The sequence below is a fragment of the Phocoena phocoena genome, chromosome 2 (assembly GCF_963924675.1).
Source record: "Phocoena phocoena chromosome 2, mPhoPho1.1, whole genome shotgun sequence".
Lineage (NCBI taxonomy): Eukaryota > Metazoa > Chordata > Mammalia > Artiodactyla > Phocoenidae > Phocoena > Phocoena phocoena.
In genome coordinates, this window is record NC_089220.1 from 66,759,289 (window position 1) to 66,782,649 (window position 23,361).

Below are 23,361 nucleotides of genomic sequence, written 5' to 3' on the forward strand. Positions count from 1 at the left end.
GTGAAAGTATTAGTTTCTGTATGGTACAAGTAATTTACTTCCTTAAAAGTCTTTTCAGGCATTCTCTTTTCTTTCTCTCTTTGAAAATTATTTAATCACTTTGAGAGATAATTCACATACCATAAAGTTCACCCTTTTAAAGTATACAATTCAGTGGTTTTGGTATACTCACAGAGTTGTGCAAACTCTACCACTATCTAATTGCAGAATGTTTTCTTCACCCCAAGAAGTCCTACACCCACTAGCAGTCATTTCCCCTCCCCCCAGCCCTGATAACCACTAATCTATTTTCTGTCTCTATGAATTTGTCTATTCTGGACAAGATTTAATATAAATGGAATCCATACAGCATGTGGCCTTTTGTGACTGGCTTACTTAATTACTTTTTAAAATCATCTTTAATGGCTTTTGTCCTTTGTGCTACACAATTCCTGCTGACTGAAGCTTACATTATATTCGATTTGTAACCTATTTATCCTAGGGCATATATTGTTTAAGTAGCAGTTGACATGAACTGTTAACATGTTTTGATGAAGGTATATGTTGAATTATAGCAAATGTAGACTTTTTTTTCTTATTGGTAGTGGCACTTCACTGTCTGCATAGTGGCTTAGTAACCCACTGGGGATCTAGTGAAGCCTTGATTTTCTTCAACATTTTGTTCTCAGGTTAAGAGAAATATGGTACATAGGGAGAATACTGATTATGTAGAGAAATGTGCCAGAAAGGATTTAAAAGAAAAGGAGGATGAAGCAAGATGTGACATTTCTTCTCAAGATGTTTTTGTTATTTATTGATACTTTTTTTTATATTGGTAATTTTTAATTCCTAGTACCAAATTAATCTCAAGATAAAGTAGGCAGAACATTGGCTTATTTAGGAAATAAAAATTTCCTTTGTCTCCTGACTTAATTTAAGCCAATTTTCATGAGATACATTGGTAGAAGTAACTCTTGGGTACAAAAAAATTATTTATAATTGTGTATCACTTAATATTTTAAATTCTGATTTGGCTTTTGATAAGATAATATATTTCATATCTATGTGGTTGCTTACTCTTTTGACTGTTTGATGACTGAGTTTTATCTGTGTAGCTGAGTCATCATTTGTGTATTCTGTCCTTCTAGGCGTCCTTGACAACGTCATTTCAGTTACTCTTCATCCTAGCATTTCTGTTCGACTAGCAGCTGCCTGGTGTCTACACTGCATTGCTGTGGCACTACCTTCCTACCTAACACCTCTCTTAGACCGTTGCCTTGAAAGGCTTACTGTGCTTAAGTCTTCACCTGAAGCAGTGACTGGCTTTAGTTTTGCAGTGGCAGCTCTGCTGGGAGCAGTGAAACATTGTCCTTTAGGAATTCCTCACGGAAAGGGCAAGGTAATGATTTCATTCTTCGCATATGATAGTGACATTTCAAGTTTTTCTTAAAAACATCATTGTCTTCTTGTGTATCACCCAGTAAAGAACCATGCAGGACAAATTTCTGAGCTGTCAGCTATACTACTACTTAAGTGTTAAGTATCATCAAAGTAATTACTGTGAAAAACCAAGGGATGGTTAAAAATTTTGTATCTACACTTAAAGAGGAGTTGCTTTCTCTGCTTTTTGTTAGAAATATCTCCAGTTAGTAACAGATTTTGTTTCTGAAGGCTTTTTTTTTTTTCCATACATTCAGCTCTGCCATAGAAGTACATTTTAAAATTGCATTGTAAAGGACAAATAGAGCTTCAAAAGAAATCTTAAACTTCATTTAATAATTTTGTAGTTAGTGGTATTCTTGGTGGTATTATTCTGGAATTAGTTTACATACCTGGTAAGATGAAGTAGATAATGAATGTTCTTAGGAGCCAAGATTTTCCATAAAAAAAAAAAAAAGCTACCGTTGTAGAATCAAGAAAATTAAGTAGAAGGCCCATATGTTAAATTTAAATTGAAAATATTAGTATGAGTGTTTAATTTCCTTTCACACTGTCCAGACATAAAAGCAATGGCAACCCAGTAGCAGGAAACACCCCTAGTGCCCAGATTATGGCCCTAAGTACCATTTCCAACCGAAAAGGAATTAGGGCCCCTTGGAGGAATGGCTGGTTCTAGATCTGGGACAGGAAATGTACAGTATAAGCCTGGAATATCTTGTCATACTGGAAAGCAGGGAAGTCATCAGAGACTGTGTTCATTTTAAAAGGATGCAGGAGGTAACTTTAGACTCTCCCCTGACCAAAGAGGGGATAATGTGTGCATCCAAAAAAATAATGATAACAATGGATAGAAACATAGTAAATATATAAAACACCAGGAGCTCATAATGATGACAAATTGCTTTGCTACTGAAAAATAATGGCTTTTGAGTGTAGCACTTTCAGAAAGATAAACGATACAGAACCTAGAAAGTAAATAACCCAGTTTTAATGTACAAAGAATTGTCAAGAGAACTAAAGAAATTTTGTTAATCAAATATAAAACACACACACACAAATATATATGTATTAAAAACACAAAATAGGCAAAGCGTGGTGTGGGAATTTTGTTTCTTTTTGAATAGGAATTGTCAGTTGTCAGAGAATATTGTTTGACAGTGAAAAGCCCTCATAATCTGGGCCTCACACACATAAGAACTTTTTAAAAAATCACCATTGTTCCTTTCCTTTTTCTTGTCCCTCCACATCATTATTAATGAATATTATGGTATACTCTCTGCGGTTTAGGCTTTGCAGACAAATACACCGTTACTTCAAAAATTCTTAAATTATCTTGAATATTGCCAATGCCTTTGGGATAAGGTGATCAGCAACTTCGGGAGGTGATGTTATTCAGTTAAATTTATTATTTTAGTTATATTCTAAACTAACACATCACATCTTGCTAATCAAAGAATTGCCATTGCGTGTATTAATTAAATTTAATGTCCTCAGATCTTATTAATTTAGGCAGACAGGCTTGGTTTGTTTTGTCCCCACCCTTTTTAAAGGGTGGGGGACAAGTAGAGGCTGCAAGCAGTCCTAAGTTAGTAGTAAGTTGGTTGGTTGTTTAAAAATATGCTAGCCTTCCTCTTTAGAAAAGGTATGTGCCAACTCACAATATTTGCTGCTCTTCTAGAGGTGATTGGTTACAGAGATGTTTTCTTAGACATGTTAGATGCCTGTCGGCATTTGCACTCTATAAGCATGCATTATCCATAAAGATGAAATATCTAGTTTTTCCTCTGTGCTGTTTTAGAACTATTTCTTAGACTTTTAAAATATAACAGTTTAATTAATCCCCCTTTACTGTGAAGCTACTTCATTGTGCGATTAGTGAGTATGTTTAACTGTGGTTATATAGTATACTGCCTCGGGAAAGACTATTATCAGCCACTCAGGTATCAAAGTAGTGTGCAAAATTTTAAAAGGAGAGAGTCCTGTAATGAAACTTCCTCTGGTAATTACAGATCTGTGAAAATGGTGGCTTAAAACTAAAAGTAAGTTCACATTTTATATAGCGAAACTTGAACGGTTGTACAATGTTGTCACATATACTCCACAAAGAATTATAGGGTTGCTGTGTACAACCTAATATACCTATTGTATACCTATTATACAACCTATAATTTATCCTTGAAAAGTTACTTTTTTTAGTTTCACGTACGACATTGTCCTATGGTATAGTCTATGTGAATGACAGTCTTTTATCATGGACATTTATTATGTGTAAGAGTTAATTTTTCAAGAGATTGTTATAATTAGTTACTGTCATTTGTCCAGTAACCTATAAACTGATATACTTTTTTTTTTTTACCTTATTCTTCTATATGTCAATAGATTATTATGACATTAGCAGAGGATTTGCTATGTTCTGCTGCTCAAAACAGTCGCCTTTCAGCTCAGCGCACACAAGCTGGATGGTTGTTGATTGCTGGCCTGATGACCTTAGGTAAGTCTTGTGGAGGGTTTACATAACTACAGACTGCTTGGTGTTTTATGAGCATAAATATTCTAATGTATGATTTGACAAGAGTAACTTAATATATACCAGAATTTAAATATCCACGTAAACGTTTTTCTCCTAGCAGTCACCTTAGGAAGCCATATACTTATTTACTCCAATCCTTAGAATGTTTTCAGATGTCTTTATTTGAAATTCTCTTCAAGACCAATTTATGAACCTTAAGTAGGATAAGCCAATTTGATCAACTTTCACGCTAAACTCTGAATGAGTCTGGCTTTTCCCAAAATCATTCCCATCTATCTTCAGAAAAAAAATTTTCTACAATATAAGGATAGGCAAGAGAACATGCGATAGCCCATGAATCCAATTCTGTAATTGTTCTGAGAATTTGGTGACACTAATAAGGTAGTTACGGGCTTCCCTGGTGGCGCAGTGGTTGAGAGTCCGCCTGCCGATGCAGGGGACACGGGTTCGTGTCCCGGTCTGGGAGGATCCCACATGCCGTGGAGCAGCTGGGCCCGTGAGCCATGGCCGCTGAGCCTGCGTGTCCGGAGCCTGTGCTCCTCAACGGGAGAGGCCACAACAGTGAGAGGCCCGCGTACTGCAAAAAAAAAAAAGATAATAAGGTAGTTACATTGACAGGGATAAGGCATGTTTAAATTATATTTATTAAATTTAAATTATTATTTATTAGTGTAATTATTTTATGATCATGACTATTATATTTACATCCTGTAACTTTAAAACTCTATTTTATTACTTTATAAAAGCTATACTTTTAAGTTCCTTTGTATAGTTGTGTGGTTTACTGCTAGGATATAAAACTAGATGGATTTGACCAATAAATCATTTTGACACCTCTGAAGTAATTTGATCTAAAAGGAGCTTAATTAAAATAAACAATCACAAACGAAGAGCCACTTCAAGTAATGTTTCTGAGATGATTAAAGAGATTTATTGGACTAGATCTGAGTTCAACCTATGGGCCAAATCTGGCTTGCCACCTGTTTTATACAGCCTGTGAGCTAAGAATGGTTTTTATGTTTTTAATGGTTTAAAAACAAAAAGGATATTTTGTGATACATGAGAAATATATGAAAGTCAGTTTTCAGTGTTCATAAATAAACTTTTTATTAGAGTACAACTATAATTATTTGTTTACATATTGTCTGTAGCCTTTAGGCACTGCAGTGGCAGAATTGAGTAATTGCAATAGAGACAGTATGGCTTTTAAAGCCAAAAATGTTTATTGCATGGGCCTTAATAGAAAATGTTTGTTGGCCCCTGGCATAGATCATTATTTCACAATGTGATGGGAATAATGTGGTCAAGATTTTATTTGCTTTTGGCTAGGTGTTTCATGCCTGCTGTATTGATATTCTTGGTTAATTAAAGGGGAAGATAAACTACTTAATAAATGGCAATATTTTAATGAACAAAAGCTTTCAAAACAGGGTAATCCCATTGGAAGAAGAGTACAAGAGATCCTTTCTCCTTTATAAAAGAGATTAGTACATCATGTTTTAATGCACATTCATATTCAACATACCAAAAAGGAATAAAAAATAAGTTGATGTTTTATTTAATTTGCTGTTTTCTTGGGCTTTTTTTTCTTAATGCATGATTCTTTCACTTTATTATCAATTTTTAGAATGTGTTACGGGTTGCTAGTAATTTTCAAAGGGTATCAGTGAGGTTTTGCTTTTAGATATCTTTATAAACTCATAGATTTTTATATGTTTCAGTTGAATGCAGTCATTATTTTTTTTGACATCTTTATTGGAGTATAATTGCTTTACAATGTTATGTTAGTTTTTGCTGTATAACAAAGTGAATCAGCTGTACATATACATATATCCCCATATCCCCTCCCTCTTGTGTCTCCCTCCCACCCTCCCTATCCCACCCCTCTAGGTGGTCACAAAGCACAGAGCTGATCTCCCTGTGCTATCCGGCTGCTTCCCACTAGCTATCTGTTTTACATTTGGTAGTATATATATGTCAGTGCTACTCCCTCACTTCATCCCAGCTTCCCCTTCCCCTTCCCTGTGTCCTCAAGTCCATTCTCTATGTCTGCATCTTTATTCCTGTCCTGCCACTGTGTTAGCATACTTTCTCTTTCTGACTTAACTTCACTCTGTATGACAATCTAGATCCATCCACCAATTTCATTTCTTTTTATGGCTGAGTAATATTGCATTGTGTATATGTGCCACATCTTCTTTATCCATTCATCTGTTGATGGACACTTAGGTTGTTTCCATGTCCTGGCTATTGTAAATAGTGCTGCAGTAAACACTGGGCTGCATGTGTCTTTTTGAATTATGGTTTTCTCAGGGTATATGCCCAATAGTGGGATTGCTGGGTCGTATGGTAGTTCTATGTTTAGTTTTTTGAGGACCCTCCATACTGTTCTCCATAGTGGCTGTATCAATTTACATTCCCACCAACAACATTGCAGTCATTATTCTTTGATCTTCAAATTGTTTCATCTTTAGTCATTGGGAGCCCCTAGTAGTTGGTTCATATGAAACTAGTGTTCTTTGATAACATCTTTATTTTTGGCATGACAAGATGTCCCAGCTTTTACATCATAATTTCTGCCTTAGAATGAGGGGCAGTTAGATACAAAATTCTAGAAATGACTTACTTCCAAGGAGTGGGATGTTAGGGGGAGGGGATCAGAGAGGACCCTGGTCAGAAGGCACCTAGGAGATTGGCATAGTTGTATATATTTAACTGTGATTAAAGTTATGTATATGTATTTAAAAAAAAATAATTTCTGCCTCAGCTTGCAACCAGTCAGTTCTCCAAGGAGCTCTGATTATATTTTGTGGGAAATGGATTTAGATGACGGTCTGAGTGCTTTATTAATTTTTCCCTGGCAGTTTTAACACCTGTTTTGCATTTTCAGCATTTCCTTCACCATTTACAATTTTCATTATTATTTTTAAAAAATTCACTGTTCTGAACTAATGTAAACTCATAGACCACATTTAAGTCCGTTCCTCAAATGTGAACTCCAACATTTTTAACCCCTTTTTGCTATACTTCCCAATTTATCTGATGCCACATACAACACCTTTGATTCACTTGCAGGTATCTACAATGTGTGTTTGGTTTTTGTTAGATCCAACATTATTCTTGGTGTGAATGAACTTACTCTTGTTTATTTATTTTTTTTTTTTGGCAGTACGCGGGCCTCTCACTGTTGCGGCCTCTCCCATTGCGGAGCACAGGCTCCGGATGCGCAGGCTCAGCGGCCATGGCTCACGGGCCCAGCCGCTCTGCGGCATGTGGGATCTTCCCGGACCGGGGCACGAACCCGTGTCCCCTGCATCGGCAGGCGGTCTCTCAACCACTGCGCCACCAGGGAAGCCCTTGTTTATTTTTTTAACTTTGTAATTACTACAAACATTTTTAGTAACTTAGTTTACATATGTTTCTGAAATAAATTATCTTGTTACCTCTCTGGGACGTGATGCTACACTGTTCACTCCTGAGTTAGAGAGGTATCTTAAGGGTACAGTGGCAAATATATATGGAACTTTTGTCAACTGTGGGTATTCCCAGTGACTTCATCCTTACTTTGTTTTTTGGTATCTGACTAAATTTTGCATTCAGAATTTTCTCTATTTCCACAGCCCATTATATGAGTATGCCTGTGTGTGCATGTGAAACCTCTTACAGTCACTTACGCTTAATTGCCTTACTCCAATTTCCTTATTTTATCCCAATTCTATGGGATGTTTTTAGTACTACTTCATCAAAGAAAGTAGTGAGCAAGGAGTGAATTAGGTTTATTTTGCTGTAGGGATTAGCCTAGGGCCTCTTCCTAAAAAGCAAGTCAGGAGAAAAATGAAGAAATTATTTTGTTAATGTACTAAATTGCATGCTTAAAAAAAATAATGATTGGCTTGCTGTTGCCCTTTCATTTTGCCATTATGCTCTCACCTCTTCATATGCAAATAAGACAAGTTTTGAATGGTAACTACATAATGTCAGATATATAAATGCTTATCATGGGTGGAGCACTGTTCTATATAAACTCATATAAGCCTCAGAAACTGTCACCTGAGGTACATACTGTTGTTATCCCCACTTATAGGTAGGAAATTGAGGCACAAAAAGATTAAGTGACTTATCCAAGTTGAAATAGCTAGTAAGTGGATGGAGCCAGGATGTTAACCTAGGTGGTCTCCCTCAGAGCCCAGTACAGTTCTATGCTGTGCTGCCATACTGCCGAAGAAAAGCATGCAGTCAGCAGAACATGGAAATAAGAAGTAGGGAGTACTCACAGGAGAATTTTAAGGTAACCCCAGAATTTTAAACAATATTACGTGGGGACAGAAGCTGTGCGTTTGGGTTTTTATATGTCGTAGTTCTGTTTTCTTAACTGATAATGCTGCATGCTATCAAATACTTACAGTTAGCTCTCTGTATCCGTGGGTTCCAAATCCACGGATATAGAGGACAGATTGTACTATGCCACTTTATATAAGGGACTTAAGTATCCTTAGATTTTGGTATCTGGCGGCGGGGGTGGGGCTGGTCCTAGAACCTATCCCCCACAGGTACCAAAGGACAACTATAAAAAGCTGTCATTGTACAGTATATTGCCTTTCATTACTGGGTTTGTGTATTCAGTTCTTAAATGTTGCTTTGAAATATTAAAAAAAAAAAAAGTTCCATTTAGACGTATCACATCTGATTTTTGGCCTGGAACAAAGTTGCTATCAAAAGTTAGAATTACTTTCAGGATACAATGTTATTTCTTACGAACAGTAGTACCTGGCGTTTACGTAGCACATTAGTTTTTCAGGCTACTTTAAAGTACACTCTGTTGTTTGGATCTGGACAAACCTTTGGAGATAAGCAGTGCAGGTAGTTCTGGCTTCATTTTACGGTTAAAAGAAATTGAGGCTCAAAGAGGTCACAGCAGTAGTAGGAGAGAGGACACCAGAGCCCAGACTTTACTGTTAGTTCCTTGTTTTTCCTCTCTGTACTCTAGTACCTTCAGATAGTCATTGATCAGTAGTACATTCATTGGAACTAGAGGGACAAAAGTAATCCAGCAGTAGTAGATTAAAATATGTTTACTTTAAGAGGGAAGGGTTTTAAAGAATAACCACTTTGGGTTCCTTTACAAGTGACAAGTTGAATAAATTACAGGTCCTGCGTTTGTCAATCATCACCTTGCTCGAGTTCTGCTGTTGTGGAAGTGTGTCTTTCCAGTGTCTCCGAAAGATCTAGGAACAGAAAAGAGCCGAGGAGATTCATTTACATGGCAGGTAACCTTGGAAGGACGAGCTGGTGCTCTCTGTGGTAGGTTGAGTTTAGTCTTTTCTCTCCTTTTCCTCTGGCTTTTTCCATCCTTTAACTTTACATATACTTGTATGTTTTATTTAAGTTGGGGGGAAAAATCTGCTTCTGGGGATTTTTTTTATTGAACATAATTGATTAGTTGGTGACTATAACAGAAGTATGATGTAATAAACCAAATTTACATGTCCTTATCCTTAGGATGCATGTTTTATTATAATGCGATCAGTTGAGAAATGTTAAGATTGTTATGTGTTACGTAGGCATTCATTCCTCTAGGGTTGAATTTAATTAGCATTGACTAAGTATGGTTTCCATTTAGTTTTTTATATGTGAAAGTTATACCCTTTTACAACACATAGACCATTAAAAAATAGCATCCACCATGAAAATCTGAGCTTAAGGAGCTGTGGGTTCCCTGAAAAGACATGGAAGCACTGATTTTTTTTTTTGAAGCACGTTTTCTTAAAAACCATCATTTTTAGGAGTAAAAATGCCATGAATAAACAAACAAAACCAAAATCAGTGTTTCCTTGAAACTGAACTTTTAAATATTCACTTTATTCTACATATGAAATAACTCCTTATAAAAACTTGTGTGTTTCAGGTAACATCTATAAAACCTAATAAAAACTTGCGTGTTTCAGGTAACATCTATAAAACCTAACATGCTGACTTAAAAGTCAGCCTTGGTTCTTTAGAACTAGTGTAGAACTGGCAAACTTGAGGGTCTAAGCTGCTACTTCTGAGCTCAAGGGCTGAGTAAAATCCCAGGAAAGCAACATTTTGTTAATTTGGTTGTTGGTCTCTTTTAGTAATTCTAGGAAGTTTGGGTTGTTTTTGGTTGTTGTTTTGGTTTGGTTTTTTTAGTTTGGAGGTAGAAGACACTAGTTTCCTTTTATTTTACTAGAGTTTCAAGAATTTTTTCGATTTTAGCACATTTCTTTATTCCTCTAACAAAAATACAAATGCCTTACCATAATTGAATGCTTTCTTCATGGTTCATTACACTGTGCTAAGTAAAAGTCTGTTGTATTTTTCAGCTATCAAGAGCTTTGTTTCCCACTGTGGTGATCTCCTTACTGAGGAAGTAATTCAGCATCTTCTTCCACCACTTCCTTGCGCTGTGGATTTGCTAACTCTGTAAGGATCCGCTATTTAGACTTGATAAAAATTTTTAATAGCAATCAGTTACCCTCTAGTTATGTAGTATCTTATTAAGTACCTTAATAATGCCAGGTTTCTGTGATTGGTGAATGATTTTCCATTTGCAGAGGAAGGCAAACATTTAGTTATGTGATTTTTTTTTTTTTTTTTTTTTTTTTAGGCTAGGATCTTGAAAGAAAAGTACATATTAAAAGGGAAGGAAAGTTATTTGGTGGATAATGTATCTTCCATACAGTCAGATTTAACCAAGAAATTAAATATTAAGCCTGTTAACCTTTTCAGGTATGCGTTTGATTGGTTTGTTAGTGCTATTCTGTGTTCTTAAGAACCAGATACTTGTTAACAGTTTCAGGTTTTTGTTGTTTATATTTTCATACATTTGACTTACATTTTAAAAAAAATCCAATTTATGTCCTGGTCACTTATAATTTCCCAGTTAATAAAATGTACAGTTTAGAGAAAGTCTTTCCAACAAGTATTTAATGATATGACATTTTATGTATACAGAAAAATACAGTTAAGATTATGGCTTATGAAGTGTCATAATAAAGTGAAAACCTGTGTATTCAGCACAACTAGCACAGAGGTTAATGAAGGTTTGCTGTAAAGGGCCAGAGGGTAAGTATTTTAGGCTTTTTGGCCCGGACAGTCTCTTTTGTACCTACTCAATTCTGCTGTAGCTTAAAAGCAATCATAGCTAATCTGTAAATGAATGAATGTGTTCCAGTAAAACTTTATTTACAAAAACAGGCAATGGGCCAGATTTAGCTATCCCTGGACAAGAACACTGATACTATTGAAGTTATATGTGTGCTCCTCTCTACTACCGTTCTTTCTGCCTTAGTTTAGAGGTAATCACTATCCTGAATTTTAAAGTTGTCATTCTCTTGCATTTTTAAAAAGTGTATCACATATACATGTTTCCCTAAACAGTACCTTGTTTAGTTTTGTTTGGTTTTGATCAGGCAAATGGTATCATAGTGTTTCTGAGACTTGCTTGTTTTACTCAACATGATATTTCTAAACTTCCTCTGTGTGTCAGCTTGTTCATTCTTTTTGGTTGCTGTATAATATTTAATTGTGTGCATGTACAGCAGTTTACCCTCCTGTCAATGAAATATCCAAACTATTTTCCAAAGTTTTTGCATATATATATCAATAGTATATGGGAGTACCCTTCAGTCCACTTCTTCACCAACACTTACTCAGACATTAACTCTGGTTAATGCAGTAGGTGTAAATTGGTATCTTGTTATGATCTTACCTTATATATCTGGTTCCTGATGCTTTAAGTGCCATTCTATATGTTTATTGTTCCTCACTATTTCCCCTTCTGTGAAATCCCAATTCATGCATATCTTTACCTATTTTTTTTTTGGCTGTGCCATACGGCTTACAGGATCCTAGTTTTCCGACCAGGGACTGAACCCAGGCCCCACAGACATTCTTAATTTAAATGTCAAATTTATCAATCTTTTACTTCTTGCTTAGTACTTTCTGTCTTTTGATTTAAAAAATCTTTCTTCAGGGTTATAAAGATACTTTCTTTTATTTCTCTCTAAAATGTTTAAGGTTTTTGTCCTTCACATTTAAGTCATTAATCTATCTGGAATTTATTTTTATGTTTGTAGTGAGGTAGGGTTCCAATTTCATTTTCTTTTTTAATATGGATAACAGATTGTCCCATACTTTACTAAAGAAATCCAAGCTTCCTCTCTCTGGTGACTGCCATTCACCTTTGTTGTGTATTATATTGCCATATAGACATGGTCTGTTTCTGTGCTCTCTGTTGTATTCCATTTGTGTGTTCGCCCATTTCTGTGCCCATACCACATTGTCTTTATAATAAATTTTAGTGTCAGAATAAAGTTTTTGGCCTTATTCATCTTTAGGCATAATTTGGCCCTTTTTGGCAATTGATTGTCTCGTTGAAGTTTTAATTAGCGTTAAATTGAATCTATAGGTAAACTTGAAGATAATTGGTATTTCTGTAATACCCATAAACATGTTGTTGAGGTTGTTTACAAAGTATAAAATTTTTTCTATGTAAAAGTCTTAATGTCTTTAAAAAATCTATTCCTAGCTAGAATACTTCATATTTTTCTTTGCAGTTATTAAATAAGTATGTGGGAGTGTGTGTATGTGTGTGTATAATGTCTTTATTGCTATTGTATTAAAAAATGTAATTGATCTTATATCCAGCCACCTTGCTAAATTTTCCTATATCAAGCATTTGTTTGTAGATTCTTTAGGATTTCTCCCTTCATGATATTTACTCATATATTCATTTGTATTCTCTCTCTCCTCTTAACGTGCTAACTAGATGACTACCACTTAAAACTGAAGAGAAGTGGCTTGTTAAAGGGAATGTTTCTCATGTTTCACGAATAAGAATGACGCTCGATACAGGCTTTTTAGTAGATGCTCTTTATCAGATTAAGAAAGTATCCTCTTCATAGTTATCCACATTTTGTTTTGGTTTGGTTTTTTGTTTGTTTGGTTTGGTTTTTTATCGTGAATGAGTTTTGATGTTTTATAAAGTGGTTTAATCTGAAACTTTAATGTAAAAAATTTTATTGACTAATTTTTTACTTGGTTGCATTCTTGGGATAAACTGAGCTTGGAACTAATTATCTTTTTTTGTAAACTTATGGATTTGGTTTGCTTATGTTTGGATTTCTCCACATACATTCATCAGTGAGGCTGCCCTATAATTTTCTTTCTTGGATGCCCTCCTCAGATTTTCATCAGTTATACTAGCCTCATGGAGTGAGGTAGGTGAATGTTTCATCAAGTTCTGTGGAGGAGCTTTTAGGAGATTGGAATAATGTGTCACATGAAACTACCTGTCTGTAAAACAGTCTGGACCGGCTGTTTTCTTTGTGGGAAAATTTTTTTTAACTACATATTTCATTTCCTTAATTGCTTTAACTATTTGAGGTCTGGTTTGCAGGTTTGTTTTGCTTGTCTGTTAGATTTTTTCCAGGAATTTTGCCATTGCATCTTCATCTTCACATTTTTTGGCATGAAATTTTTCTTAATGTTCTCTTATCATCTTAATCTCTGCTATATCTATAATGTCCCTTCATCCATTCCTGATTAGTTTTCAGTATGCCTTCTCTTTTGTTTTTCCTGATCCATCTCATGAGAGGTTTAACTGTTTTATTAACCTGTACAAAGAATAACTTTGCTTACGTTGAACTTGTTTTTTTTTAATTTAATTTTATTTTTTTATACAGCAGGTTTTATTAGTCATCCATTTTATATATATTACTGTATATATGTCAATCCCAATCTCCCAATTCATCCCACCAACACCCCCCACCCCCGGCTTTCCACCCTTTTGCTGATATATTTGTTCTCTACATCTGTGTCTCTATTTCTGCCTTGCAAACCGGTTCATCAGTACCATTTTTCTAGATTCTGCATACATGCGTTAATATACGATATTTGTTTTTCTCTTTCTGACTTGCTTCACTCTGCATGACAGTCTCTAGGTCCATCCACGTCTCTATAAATGACCCAATTTCGTTCCTTTTTATGGCTGATATTCCATTGTATATATATACCACATCTTCTTTATCCATTCATCTGTCAATGGGCATTTAGGTTGCTCCATGACCTGGCTATTGTAAATAGTGCTGCAATGAACACTGGGCTGCATGTGTCTTTTTGAATTATGGTTTTCTCTGGGTATATGCCCAGTAGTAGGATTTCTGGGTCATATGGTAATTCTATTTTTAGTTTTTTAAGGAACCTCCATACTGTTCTCCATAGTGGCTATATCAATTTACATTCCCACCAATGGTACAAGAGGGTTCCCTTTTCTCCACACCGTCTCCAGCATTTATTGTTTGTAGGTTTTTTGATGATGGCCATTCTGACTGGTGTGAGGTGATAACTCATTGTAGTTTTGATTTGCATTTCTCTAATAATTAGTGATGTGCCTCTTGGCCATTCTGTATGTCTTCTTTGGAGAAATGTCCATTTCGGTTTTCTACCCATTTTTTGATTGGGTTGTTTGTTTTTTTCATATTGAGCTGCATGAGCTTTTATATATTTTGGAGGTTAATCCTTTGTCCATTGTTTCGTTTGCAAATATTTTCTCCCATTCTAAGGGTTGTCTTTTCCTCTTGTTTATAGTTTCCTTTGCTGTACAAAAGCTTTTAAATTTAATTAGGTCCCATTTGTTTATTTTTGTTTTTATTTCCATTATTCTAGACGGTGGGTCAAAAAAGATCTTGCTGTGATTTATGTCAAAGAGTATTCTTCCTATGTTTTCCTCTAAGAGTTTTATAGTGTCCGATCTCACATTTAGGTCTTCAATCCATTTTGAGTCTATTTTTGTGTGTGGTGTTAGGGAGTGTTCTAATTTCATTCTTTTACATGTAGCTGTCCAGTTTTCCCAGCACCACTTATTGAAGAGACGGTCTTTTCTCCATTATATATCCTTGCCTCCTTTGTCATAGATTAGTTGACCATAGGTGCGTGGGTTTATCTCTGGGCTTTCTATCCTGTTCCAATTATCTATAATTCTGTTTTTGTGCCAACACCACATTGTCTTGATTTCTGTAGCTTTGTAGTATAGTCTGAAGTCAGTGAGTCTGATTCCTCCAGCTCTGTTTTTTTCCCTCAAATTTGCTTTGGCTATTTGGGATCTTTTGTGTCTCCATACAGATTTTATGTTCTAGTTCTGTAAAAAATGCCATTGGTAATATAAAGATTGCATTGAATCTGTAGATTGCTTTGGGTAGTATAGTCGTTTTCGCAGTATTGATTCTTCCAGTCCACAAACATGGTATATCTCTCCATCTGTTTGTATCATCTTCGATTTCTTTCATCAGTGTCTTACAGTTTTCCGCATACAGGTCTTCTGCCTGTTTAGGTAGGTTTATTCCTAGGTATTTTATTCTTTTTGTTGCAGTTGTGAATGGGAGTGTTTCCTTGATTTCTGTTTCTGATTTTCTGTTATTAGTGTATAGGAATGCAAGAGATTTCTGTGCATCAGTTTTGCATCCTGTTACGTTACCAAATTAATTGACTAGCTCTAGTAGTTTTCTGGTGGCATTTTTAGGATTTTCTATGTATAGTATCATGTCATCTGCAAACACTGACAGTTTTACTTCTTCTTTTCCAATTTGGATTCCTTTTATTTCTTTTTCTTCTCTGATTGCCATGGCTAAAACTTCCAAGGCTATGTTCAATAATAGTGGTGAGAGTGAACATCTTTGTCTTGTTCGTGATCTTAGAGGAAATGCTTTCATTTTTTCACCACTGAGAACAATGTTCGCTTTGGGTTTGTCATATAAGGCCATTATTGTGTTGAGGTAGGTTCCCTCTGCCCACTTTCTGGAGAGTTTTTTTTACCATAAATGGCTGTTGAATTTTGTCAAAAGCTTTTTCTGCATCTATTGAGATGATCGTATGGTATTTATTCTTCAATTTGTTAATATGGTGTATCACATTGATTGATTTGCATATATTGAATAATCCTTGCATCCCAGGATCAATCCCACTTGGTCATGGTGTATAATCCTTTTAATGTGTTGTTGGATTCTGTTTGCTAGTATTTTATTGAGGATTTTTGCATCTATATTCATCAGTGATATTGGTCTGTAATTTTCTTTTTTTGTAGTATCTCTGTCTGGTTTTGGTATCAGGGTGATGGTGGCCTCGTAGAATGACTTTAGGAGTGTTCCCTCCTCTACAATTTTTTGGAAGAGTTTGAGAATGATGGGTATGAGATTTTCTCTAAATGTTTGATAGAATTCACCTGTGAAGCCATCTGGTCCTGGACTTTTGTTTGTTGGATGATTTTTAATCACAGTTTCAACTTCATTCCTTGTGATCGGTCTGTTCATATTTTCTATTTCTTCCTGGTTCGGTCTTGGAAGGTTATACCTTTCTGTGAATTTATCCATTTCTTCCAGGTTGTCCATTTTATTGGCAAAGAGTTGCTTGTAGTAGTCTCTTAGGATGCTTTGTATTTCTGCAGTGTTCATTGTAACTTCTCCTCTTTCATTTCTAATTCTGTTGATTTGAGTCTTCTCCTTCTTTTTCTTGATGAGTCTGGCTAAAGGTTTATCAATTTTGTTTATCTTCTCAAAAAAACAACTTTTAATTTTATTGATCTTTGCTATTGTTTTCTTTGTATTTCATTTATTTCTGCTCTGATATTTATGATTTCTTCCCTTCTACTAACTTAGCGTTTTGTTTGTTCTTTCTCTAGTTCCTTTAGGTGTAAGGTTAGATTGTTATTTGAGATTTATCTTGTTGCTTGAGGTAGGATTGTACTGCTATAAAATTCCCTCTTAGAACTGCTTTTGCTGTATCACATAAGTTTTGGATCATCATGTTTTCGTTGTCTTTTGTCTCTAGGTATTTTTTGATGTCCTCTTTGATTTCATCAGTGATCTCTTGGTTATTTAGTAACATATTGTTTAGCCTTTGTGTGTTTGTGTTTTATGGTTTTTTTCCCTGTAATTTATTTCTAATCTCATAGCATTGTGGTTAGAAAGGATACTTGATATGATTTCAATTTTCTTAAATTTACTGAGGCTTGATTTGTGACCCAGCATTTGATCTGTCCTGAAGAATGTTCCATGTGCACTTGAGAAGAAAGTGTAATCTGCTCTATTTTTAGATGGAATGTCCTATAAATGTTAGTTAAATCTGTCTGGTCTGTTGTGTCATTTAAAGGTTGTGTTTCTTATTAATTTTATGTCTGGATGACCTGTCTGTTGGTGTAAGTGAGGTGTTAACATCCCCCTCTATTATTGTGTTACTGCTGATTTCCTGTTTTATAGCTGTTATCATTTGCCTTATGTAGTGATGTGCTCCTGTGTTGGGTGCATATTTATTTACTTATTTTTAATTAATTTCTTTTATTTCTGGCTGCATTGGGTCTTTATACCTGCGCACAGGCTTTAGTTGTGGCGAGCAGGGGCTACTCTTCATTGTGGTGTGCGGACTTCTCATTACAGTGGCTTCTCTTGTTGCGGAGCATGGGCTCTAAGCATGTGGGCTTCAGTAGCTGTGGCTCACGGGCTCTAGAGCGCAGGCTCAGTAGTTGTGGCACACTGGCTTAGTTGCTCTGTGGCATGTGCGATCTTTCCAGACCAGGGCTCAAACCCATGTTCCCTGCATTGGCAGGAAGATTCTTAACCACCGCACCACCAGGGAAGCCCCTGGGTGCATATATATTTATAATTGTTATGTCTTCTTCTTAAATTGATTGCTTGATCATTATGTAGTGTCCTTCCTTGTCTCTTGTAACATTATTTTTAAGTCTATTTTATCTGAGATGAATATTGCTACTCCAGCTTTCATTTGATTTCCATTTGCATGGAATATCTTTTTCAGTCCTCTCACTTTCAGTCTGTATGTGTCCCTAGGTGTGAAGTGGGTCTCTTGTATACAGCATATATATGGCTCTTGTTTTTGTATCCATTCAGCAAGCCTATGTCTTTTGGTTGGGGCATTTAATCCATTCATATTTAAGGTAATTATTGATATGTATGTTCCTATTACCATTTTCTTAATTGTTTTGGGTTTGTTTTTGTAGGTCCTTTTCTTCTCTTGTGTTTCCCACTTAGAGAAGTTCCTTTCGCATTTGTTGTAGAGCTGGTTTGGTGGTGCTGAATTCTCTTAGCTTTTGCTTGTCTGTAAACCTTTTGATTTCTCTGTTTAATCTGAATGAGATCCTTGCCGGGTAGAGTAATCTTGGTTTTAGGTCCTTCCCTTACATCACTTTTAATATACCATGCCACTCCCTTCTGGCTTGTAGAGTTTCTGCTGAGAAATCAGCTGTTAACCTTATGGGAGTTCCCTTGTATGTTATTTGTCATTTTTCCCTTGTTGCTTTTAGTAATTTTTCTTTGTCTTTAATTTTTGTCAATTTGATTACTATGTGTTTCGGCATGTTTCTCCTTGGGTTTGTCCTGTATGGGACTCTCTGTGCTTCCTGGCCTTGGGTGGCTATTTCCATTCCCATGTTGGCGAAGTTTAATCTCTTCAAATATTTTCTCGGGTCCTTTCTCTCTGTCTTCTTCTTCTGGGACCCCTATAATGTGAATGTTGGTGTTTTTAATCTTGTCGCAGAGGTCTCTTAGCCTGTCTTCACTTCTTGTCATTCTTTTTTCTTTATTCTGTTCCATGGCAGTGAATTCCACCATTCTGTCTTCCAGGTCACTTATCCTTTCTTCTGCTTCAGTTATTCTGCTATTGATTTCTTCTCATGTATTTTTCATTTCATTTATTGTATTGTTTATCTTTGCTTGTTTGTTCTTTAATTCTTCTAGGTGTTTGTTAAACCTTTCTTGCATCTTCTTGATCTTTGCCTCTGTTCTTTTTCCGAGGTCCTGGATCATCTTCACTATCATTATTCTGAATTCTTTTTCTGGAAGGTTGCCTATCTCCACGTCATTTATTTGTATTTCTGGGGTTTTATCTTGTTCCTTCATCTGGTACATAGTCCTCTGCCTTTTCATTTTGTCTGTCTTTCTGTGAATGTGGTTTTCATCCCACAGGCTGCAGTATTGTAGTTCTTCTTCCTTCTGCTCTCTGCCCTCTGGTGGATGAGCCTGTCTAAGAGGCTTGTGCAAGCTTCCTGATCCGGAGGAACTGGTGGTGGGTAGAGCTCAGTAAAACTTTAATCCGCTTGTCTGCTGATGGGTGGGACTGCGTTCCCTCCCTGTTGGTTGTTTGGCCTGAGGTGACCGAGCACTGGAGGCTACATGCTCTTTGCTAGGGCTTATGGCGGACTCTGGGAGGCCTCATGCCAAGGAGTACTTCCCAGAACTTCTGCTGCCAGTGTCCTTGTCCCCTCAGTGAGCCACAGCCACCCCCTGCCTCTGCGGGGACCCTCCAACGCTAGCAGGTAGGTCTGGTTCAGTCTCCTATGGGGTCACTGCTCCTTCCCCCTGGGTCCAGATGTGATTCCGGTGCTCTCACAAGAGGGAGTGAGCGCTCGTTCTTCTACTCCGCCATTGTGAACGAAACTTGAACTTGTTTTCTATTTCATTAATTATTGCTTGTTATTATTCCCATTTTCTTAAATTCTTGTTCTTCTTCTGACAGCTTAATTTGAATGCTTAGCTCACTGAATTTCTTTTAATTCTTTTAATATAAGCTAAGGCCATAGTTTTCCCTGTAAGGATCCAGTTGCTGAATTCTACAAGTATTGAAATTATTATTTCTATTTTTTCCATTTTATGTGTTTTAAAATTTCATTATAATTTCTTTGAAGTTGTTCAGAAGTATGTTTTTAAGTTTCTGAATGTATGCAACAGTTTTTAGCTTGCAGTTTTGTTACTGATTGTTAACGTAATTGCATTGTACTTAGTCAATATGATCTGTATGTTACTTGTCCTTTTAAATTTGTTGAGACTTGCTCTATACAAATGTTCTTTTAGTCACATTGTTCCGTCTATTTTCACTAACCTTTTCTTTGTTTAACCTATCAATAATTGAGTGATGTGTTAAAACTCCTCCACTGTGATACTGGGCTTATCAGTTTTTCTCCAAAGTTTTATGTTTCTTTTTTCATATTTTGAGAAAGTAATTATATCTTCCCGATGAGTTGAATCTTTTATCATTATACAATAACTCTCTTCGTCCTTAGTAATACTTTTTGATTAAAGTCTAATGTTTACAGTATCATATGTGTGGTATGTCTTTTTCCACGTCACTGTGTTTTTAGGTGTATCATAAGCTGCATATAATTGGAGTTCTTAAAAATTGAATCTCACAATTTCTGCTTTAAACTGGCAGTTTGTGAATTTCTTTATCCAATTTGCTGTATATTTTGTTGGATTCATGTCTTTCAGGAGTTCTGGAAGAGTGGCTGTTATCTCTTTAAATATTGCCTGTTTTCCGTTCTTGTTAAACTTTCCTTCCGGAACTGTGATTAAACACATTTTCAGTCTTTTTGTATTGTCTTCCATGTCTCTTAATCTTTTTCTAATATATATATTTTTTCCTTTTCTTTCTGCTGTTTTCTGGGTGATTTATTCTGCTGTCTCTTCCAGTTCACTAATTTTCTCTTCAGCTGGGTTTAATTCAATAGGCCTTTGCCTCTGCCAGGACCTGGGACCATTTAAACTACCTTCAGGAGATCCCATTTATCAACACTACCTTGCCAGGGGCACAAGCTCAATTGAAGTTCTTTTGTTGGTATTGGTATTGGTGTTCCCACTCTGATTTTAGCTCATGTTTTGTTTCATGCATTTTATGTTTGTTTGTTTGGTGGGGTGGGAGTTAAGCCTTGGAAAAGTCCCTTTCTTCAAGTCTAGCAATGCTAATTATCTTTTATCCAGGATCTAAGTGTATTTATAGAGGAAGGCCCTTCAGAGACTCTAATCTGCCCTACTTATAGAAGCAGAAACCCCTAGGAATGCTTTCCTGAGTTCTAATTTTGTTGTATACATCTTATTTTCTTAAAACACACGCATGCAAACAACCCACTGAACTAAATTCTGTTGTATTTAAACTAAATGAATGTTGCAGGATTTTTAAGGATATAATTTGTAATTTCTTAATGTCTTGTCAATATGATTTAAATAGTTTTCATATGTCAGCTGTAATTCTTCCAATCTTGTTTTAGAGAAGTACAAAATTACAGTGGATTTATTCTTAACTTTCATAACTAAAAACCTTCTACCCAGGTTTTATAAATGTTGTTTACTAACCTGAAAGATAAAAAATGGAACCAAGTTTTTCTTTTTTAATAAAATGACAAGTCAAAGATAACTCTTCTTTTCATCTAGAAACGAGTAAAAGCAAGCGGTATTTTTCTAGAAAATACAAATGAATAAACATTGCCAGAATTTCTTAGAGTACCTGGAAACCTCATTCCATGACAGCATAGTGGATTTATTCCAGTGGCACAACAAAAGTAATTCCATTGAATTTGTGTATTGCTACAGGGGATGAAAACTGTACACCAGTTGATAACATGGTACCTTGGCAAAGAGTAGTAATCCTTTAATAAATATTTGTTAGTTGAATGAATATCAGTAAAATGATGTCTTAATACCAGTAGTGAGAATGAATAGAAGATTAAAAAAAAGTACATGAACATGAAAGAAGAGAGTGAAGACGGGAAGTGTTAAGAGATTTCATGACTGGAACTTTTAGGGAAACATTGGCTTAGCTTGTGCTTTATTAAAAGAGAATTTGTTTTATGATTTTGTGTATTTTGATGATTCATTTTTATTTGGTGATCACATTCCAGATCAAGTTTCTAACAGACACTTGGATTTTTCTCTAGGTATTTGTGTCTTCAATTTGTTTGTTTCTTTGGCCTGTTCCTTTTCTATGTAATAGATTTTATTTTTCACAAATGCAGTGTTGTAAATTTTGGAGTTTAGTAAGAGTTGCAGCTTCTAGATAAGATACAGCCTTAGAAATCGTAGCTGAATATATAGTTTTATGAAGTGTGTAGAAAAGATAGCAAAATAGTTTCCATGTGTGATGCTTATAATTCCTCATTTAACTTAAAGTCACACATTATAAAAAATAATAAAAGCAGTGCTAATGTTCACTAATTATATATAGCTGCTTTATATGTCAACATGTTGAATATTTATACGTTGTTGTATAACGTACACACTTAAGATGTGTTTTTTCTTTTACTTTAAGGCTTTCTTCAATACTAAAAACATACGGAAGTCCTTTGAAAACACCATCAGTAGTTTATAGACAGAGGCTTTATGAATTGTTGATTTTATTACCTCCTGAGACCTATGAAGGTATGTGCCTTACACCAAAGTGTTTTACTGTTTGTGGCTAACACAGTGCCTGGAAAGTAATACCTGAACAAATGAATTATATGGCAGTTATTTAGTGCTTTGTTTCTAGGAGGTTTAGGGAGTTCAGTCTTAACCCATGTGTTCACGATTTTGTAGTAAATAAAATACATTAAAAAAAAAAAACTACTTCTCCATTTCTTGCAGTGTTCTCTCTTCTGAGAAAAAGTCCCTAGTTTCACTGTGTGGGAGAGAATGAGTCACAAAGATTGGTCTTGATTCTACTCCAGGGCTTTCTGCAGAATATATAATTCAAATCTATTAGAAATTTGGCCACTCCTAGTTTCCTTCTAGAGTGGTTATCTGTTGTATACGTTTCCTTCCACTATTCCATTCTTAACTCTGCCCAGATAAAAGTTTAATTTTGAACAGTATACCAAGGTATAATTGATTTTATTAAGTTTATAATGTAGGATTTGCTTTTATTAGGCCCAGGATGGCTTTGGAATACTAGAATACTGCATTTGGTAAAATAAACTTGCCCCTATTTTACAATTAGTTCTAAAACTTTTCTTGTAAATTTAAAATACAGTTTTAAGAAAATACATTGCTACTACTACTGAATAACTTAAGATGCTTGTTTTAAGAGGTGAAAGCTGAAAGTTGTCTCTAATGGGAGCATCTAGTTTTTAAAAAATTTTTATCATTTTCAACCAACCATATTAAGTCAATGTTTCTTTAAATCTATTTCTTGTAAAAATACTGCTTTTATTGTTTTATATCTTTATTCTGCAAATAAATGCAATATAATATATACCACAGTAGTTCAAAATATTGATACTAACTTATAACTTCTGTCTTGGCCTTTATCATTATGTGAGTGATATTATTCCTACCACCTCTCTTCCTGGTTCACAAATGTACCTAGCAAAATATTTGATATAAAATAAGAATTTTGTATTTACTTCTCTGGAAAAAAAGTGGATACACTGTACATTGCCCTTTCTCAGAAACTATCAAGAGTCATTTCTGTATGCCAGGTGGTATACTAGAAATTGTTTATATTACCCCATTTATCTTAAGATAATACAGTGAGCTAGTTACATTTTCCTCACTTGACAGATAAAGGCACAAAGAGGTTACAAAAACCAACTCAAGTTTATGTATCCAGTAAATAGCAGAATCAAGATAACATAGATC

At 35.4% G+C, this 23,361-nt stretch overlaps 1 protein-coding gene across 1 annotated transcript in view; it reads left to right on the forward strand.

Moving 5' to 3' along the window:
- HEATR5A (HEAT repeat containing 5A) overlaps window positions 1-23,361 on the forward strand; it is a 91,441-nt gene that overhangs the window by 16,000 nt on the left and 52,080 nt on the right. Inside the window, exons 9-13 of the mRNA XM_065871438.1 lie at window positions 1,128-1,378; window positions 3,799-3,910; window positions 9,098-9,250; window positions 10,291-10,390; window positions 22,055-22,164. Coding sequence (XP_065727510.1) covers window positions 1,128-1,378; window positions 3,799-3,910; window positions 9,098-9,250; window positions 10,291-10,390; window positions 22,055-22,164 — 726 coding nt within the window. The remainder of the gene's footprint in view (window positions 1-1,127; window positions 1,379-3,798; window positions 3,911-9,097; window positions 9,251-10,290; window positions 10,391-22,054; window positions 22,165-23,361) is intronic.